Source organism: Oncorhynchus gorbuscha, linkage group LG15, assembly GCF_021184085.1.
Source record: "Oncorhynchus gorbuscha isolate QuinsamMale2020 ecotype Even-year linkage group LG15, OgorEven_v1.0, whole genome shotgun sequence".
NCBI lineage: Eukaryota > Metazoa > Chordata > Actinopteri > Salmoniformes > Salmonidae > Oncorhynchus > Oncorhynchus gorbuscha.
The window spans coordinates 59,915,459-59,920,735 of record NC_060187.1 but is presented as its reverse complement, the minus strand read 5'-3'; the positions used below and the strand labels follow the sequence as shown (position 1 = coordinate 59,920,735).

The window sequence follows — 5,277 nt, the reverse complement described above, 5'->3', positions numbered from 1 at the left end:
CAACGTTTTGGTGTCAAATGGTAACGTACCCTGTTATTGCTAAGAAAGCTCTGGAGATTTTCATACCGTTTGTTACAACATATCTTTGCGAGCAATCCTTTTCGAGGATGCTGGACATAAAAAAGAAAAGGAACAGACTTTGTTGCGAAAATGACATGAGAGTGGCACTTGCCAAGGTGAAGCCGCGCATTTCTGAACTGGTCTCTGAAAGGCAACAGAAGTCACACTGACTTGCAGTAAATATTCATTATGTTTTTGTGTGAAAATTATAATCTGTGTGAAAATGTTTTGATGATTTTGTTCTTTGAACACAGTGATGTTGATACACGGTTCATTTTGTGCACCAGTCAAATATAAACCTGTTTTGAATTTGATTTTTTTTTCAATTAAGAAGGGTTCAGTGAATGCGCATATGAAACTGTTGGGGTTCAGTACGTCCAACAAGGTTAAGAATCACTGGTCTAGGGTGACGTGATCCTTAACTAGCCTGAAAGCAATTCACTATGACAGGAGTGCTAGTTCCCTTCACTTACTGAGGATACGAATATTCTACGAGAATGTGTAATCATCAATATAACCATGCGTAACTTTCAAATAAATACAGTAAGCTGTACTAAATGTGGGAAATGGTTTGGAATGATGAGCGCATTCAGGAAAAGACAGACACAAAGTAGGGGGAAAGGGAAGGGATTTTATTTTTTGGGGGGTTACTTTGATTAGACCAATTAAAGCAGTGCTTGAGTTTTTTTTTGTGTCAAATTCAAATCAAGTCTGGACATGTGGCATAATTTCATAAGCATTGGTGACAGTAAACAAATGGGACAAATTAAGAGCCAATTTGTTGAGAAACCCTTCGGTTTCAAATTTAGGATGAAGAGCCTTATACATGTATGAATCATTAGCAGAAACCAACAGGACATCTTTGTTTTAAAAATAAACAGCAATGCATTAAAAACACAGATATCAAAACAAAAGCAGTTGAAAAACAGTTTCACAATAACAGAGCCAAATTCAATTATCTTCTAGCAGAAGAACAGCAGATAATTGAAGGTGGTTTTTAGATATACATTTTTGGTCAATGAATAACATTACCTAATAAAAAAAATATAAGTCCATGTTGGTTCAACAACAAAAGTTTGCAATGTTGGGTTAAAATGTAGGCACAATCAAGTTGACAAACTCAATTCAGGGCACATTTTCCAGACAAATCATAAGTAGTCCTGGATAAAAAAATATATATATTTCAATGGAGACTATCCACTGAAATAGTTGTTTTAATCCAGGTTTGGGGTTAATCTGTCTGGGAAACCAGCCCCCAGTGGCAGTCTTCAGGCTGTAGCACACCTGGAAACTAAAATAATTTAACAATTCATACATATCGAAGTCAACTCAAAATGTCAAATGTAAGTTACGTTTTTTTGCACACTGCATTTTTTTACCCTACACTGTGCATAATACAAAATAAAAAAACATGTGCAAGATTACTGGCAATAATTACACAGTGCAGGGGTATTGACAAATGCTATAGGCAGATTTCTTTTTTACAAAAATATTCAGTATTTGAAGTCAAGACATGTCCTTAGCATGACTTATACATTCAGTGTTATTACTAAAAATACTTTATCAAGCAGGTTTAAAAACACCCTGCTAAATGTACATATGCTACAAGTATTTTTTTTAATACATTTCATTATTTACATGGCTCTAACTTATTTCAAGCTTGTGAGCTCTGTTTTGTCGTCTCTAAGATGGCCATTACAGTTCCCATTCTGCAAAGAAAATAAAAGACTGCCTCCCCTCAAATTAGAACCTAGAGGGAGTCAAGAGGGAGTCAATTAACCATCCACCAATAAAAAGGGCCTCTCAGCCTGTAACTTCTGAAAACAATTTTGATTGCAGTGCAAGAATAGGGTGCAGGAGGCAGTGAGTATCTGGAGATTGCTGCTGGATACTTTAAATGTAAACAGATCCACACTGGCCTTGCGCCTAACGTCCTCTGTGCCACGTTACGCACTTCTCTCAACTTTGCACTTCCTCGTAAGAAACTCTCACACAGCAAACAGGGCCATGACACAGGAGATCGAGGTTGCGAAACTTACAGTCTCACATCCCTGTTGAATATGGCCCTCTTCCGCATTGTTTACTGGGTGGGGTTTTAGTAGGGAAGGAGATAGTTTGAAAGTGGCTAATAGCAGTACTGATTGCATTGAAAAAGTGACCCAGAGGACCAATTCCCTGCGCCACTCAAGCCAACGTGGTTGATATGGCACTGGTAACCACGTCAGACATACAAAGGAGAGATGGCGAGAGAGAAAAAAAAAAATCACAGCAAAAGACATTGCTTTGGTTAAGACAAAACTGACTCATTGATTAACTACATCACAAATAGACAAAATAATTGTAGGATAGAGCTGCAGGCCTTGGACCAGCACAACTGCCATAGTGCAGTGCGCACAGCGCAATAAAAAAGTACAGGAGTTGAACGTCCAAGGCCTGTGTGCCATGGCCTCTACACTTCAGTTTGAGGTTATTCTTGTGACCTGTACTCACTACTACAGCTGATTCTCGCCTGAAAGATAGCTCTGGTTTCCCTGCAGAACAGTGGCTTTTACATCCCCCAAAAACAAGATGGAAAATAATAAGTCAAACTAAAAAGAAATGCTACTATTGTAGATTGTGCTTCAGGCAGCACCAGGTTATCAGAGGTGAAATCCTTAATGATTAACAGAACTTAATGTGCCAAAGTAAGAATTACCTGTCCACAGAAATGGACTGTAAATGAGACCGCATGAACATGTGTATACTAATTTCCAACCCTACCGTTTGGGAAGAGAAGCCCACAGACTTGCTATAACGGCCAACAAAAAAACAACAAAACAAAAAAAAGAGCAGAGCACGACGGATATCCAGTTCATCGTTAGTGACAGAAACAGACTCCAATGAGAACATTCTCCCCCACCGACAAGGCTGCAGCGCTGTAATATCTGTGGTTTCTCAACAAAAAGGGTGCTAAACATTTGCAGAGAGATGTTCCAGCAAAATGCCTCCCACCCTGCGAAGACCTCAAATCTAAAATAGCTAAAAGTGTATTACAACGCTGTGGCATTCCAGGCAGGCAGGAGTCTTCAGAGGAGCATTCGTTCACACGTTGGCTTTGAAAGACCAGGTCATGGGAGTCCATCTCTAGGCATGCACCTTGAGGAGGCTCTTCAGCTGGAAGGCCATCATCTCCCTGCTGTCACGGGTACCCATGGGGACCCAGTGGCTGGGGGGCTTGGGTAGCACGCTGGGGGAGGGTGGCTCGCTGAACTTGGCCCCTGCATAGCTCGGGCCACCACACTGGGCAGCCAGAAGTGTGTTCAGGTGGGACACAGCGCCCTCCCAATTCTGATCATAGGTGTTGGCAAAACGGACAGAAGCATTTTTCTTCTCAGCCGACGCGGCCAGCCGCGCCTCTGGAAACCAGGGGTAGGCTGCTCCCTTGCGGTGGCCATGTTGGTGAGGACCTCCCGCAGCCCCTGAGGATGCTACTGTTGTCATTCCATTCTGATCGCGGACAACTCTCTGCTTGGCCCGGCCCAACTGATGGTTCTTCTTGGGCAATGGGCGCTCTGGGTGGGACACTGGAATGTTGTACCTCTCTCCACCTCCCATACTGTACTTTTCACACAGTGTGTCACCTGAAGGAGGAAATCAAAGTTACAAACTTGAAGCAATTAATTTCTAACATTTACAATTTAGTCATTTTGCAGAAACGCTTATCCAGAACGTACAAGTGCCTTGCTCAATGGCATACAGATGTTCCACATTGTCAGTTCAGGGATTCGAACCAGCGACCTTTCAGTTACTGGCCCAACACTCTTAATGCTAGGCTACTGTTACATGCTGCCCAAAAATAAATAAAATGACAATTGTCCCCGGTTGACAAACCCCGTTTTAACAATCAGGAACAAATGTGCATACCCGAATCTACATCAAAGAGCCCAATTGGCTACGTGCAAAAACTCAGCCCTTCCCCCACCCAACTGGGAAAACAGTGTCGCATCCATTGCCTACCTCTTTGTTGTTAGAAAGTTGAATGTGCAGAGATGTTTCCTTAATTTCTCCTTTCCAATTGGGCTCCAGGTCCTCGAAGTAGTCTTCGATCTACTTCTCGCTGCACTTTTAGGTCCAGCAAGAACTGGAGTTGTCATGTGCCAATGAGCGTCGTTTTCCCGTGAAGCCGAGTAGAACATCAATTCACTTCAGCGCACGAAAATGCTCCAAGGCGGCGAGCTAAACAATAAAATGTTTTACATTAATAATTCGGGTAAAATAGCACGATATACTGCTCGCGCAGCGTTCGATAACAAGCCAAGTGTGTAAACTGTTGATGTTACAAACTGAGAATGGGGACAGCTTTCGTGTGCCAAACATGCATCGTCACAAATCCAACTAATAATGTTAGCCAGTGAGCTAACTACATTCTACAAGTAGCAACTGTCAGGTAAAATTAATTTAAACTGGTACTGTAGTAAAATAATGGATATTCGTTGGAATACTGGAAAATAAAGTAGGTAGTTAACTAACGACCATGTTTAGCTAAGTAAAGCCACCACGTAAACAGCTAATAATCCTCTTTCACTGGCTTCGAAGAATGCGAACGTCTTCGTCAGCTAGCTTGGTGAACGTTAGCTGCATACATTTATTTTTTAAATACGCATAGATTAACCGTAATGTGTGCGTGTTAACATTACTATACTAAAGTTATGTATTCAGGGTTATCATCATTGTAAGTACATAGCGATTCATCTAGGTCAAAAATCTGGCAACAAAACAAAGAACAACCACTCATATGTATGGCGTCACACATTCTAGCTAAATGAACTTAACCAATTTAGCTAAACACAACACCGGCTCTTACCGACTTCCTCAGGCTTGGTTGGTAAAAGCCGTTTGTCAGAGATTGTTTTATTGAAGTCTGAAATTTCTGGATGGAGAATCTAGAAATGTGTGGAGCTTACACGGTGTAAAAGATATGTATACTTATATTCCCTCTCGACTGTCTGATTTGCAACAAAATGGAAGCTCGAGCAGGTATATGTAACTGCGCTGGCTGAGCTCTCACCAATCACAACAGCTATGTGACGGAAGGACCAATCGGAGAGGCGATACACACGTATTCATGTCTGTTGCCAGACTGTTGACGTCAAAAGACAAACCTCCCGCCCTAAGCTTCCTTTGTTGCGGTTATTTCCATGAAGAACTGGTAAAAACAATGAAACCCACCCTTTAACA

The 5,277-nt window shown here is 41.6% G+C and overlaps 1 protein-coding gene across 1 annotated transcript; it reads right to left on the bottom strand.

Moving 5' to 3' along the window:
- Positions 1-671: 671 nt before the first annotated feature.
- Positions 672-5,063, bottom strand: LOC123997610 (proline-rich nuclear receptor coactivator 2-like). Its single transcript, XM_046302015.1, has 3 exons — positions 4,904-5,063; positions 4,057-4,275; positions 672-3,680 (listed from the first exon to the last, which is right to left on the bottom strand). Exon 3 carries the CDS (start codon positions 3,652-3,654, stop codon positions 3,184-3,186), a length of 471 nt encoding a protein of 156 aa, XP_046157971.1. The 5' UTR covers positions 3,655-3,680; positions 4,057-4,275; positions 4,904-5,063; the 3' UTR covers positions 672-3,183.
- Between the last annotated feature and the right edge of the window lie 214 nt (positions 5,064-5,277).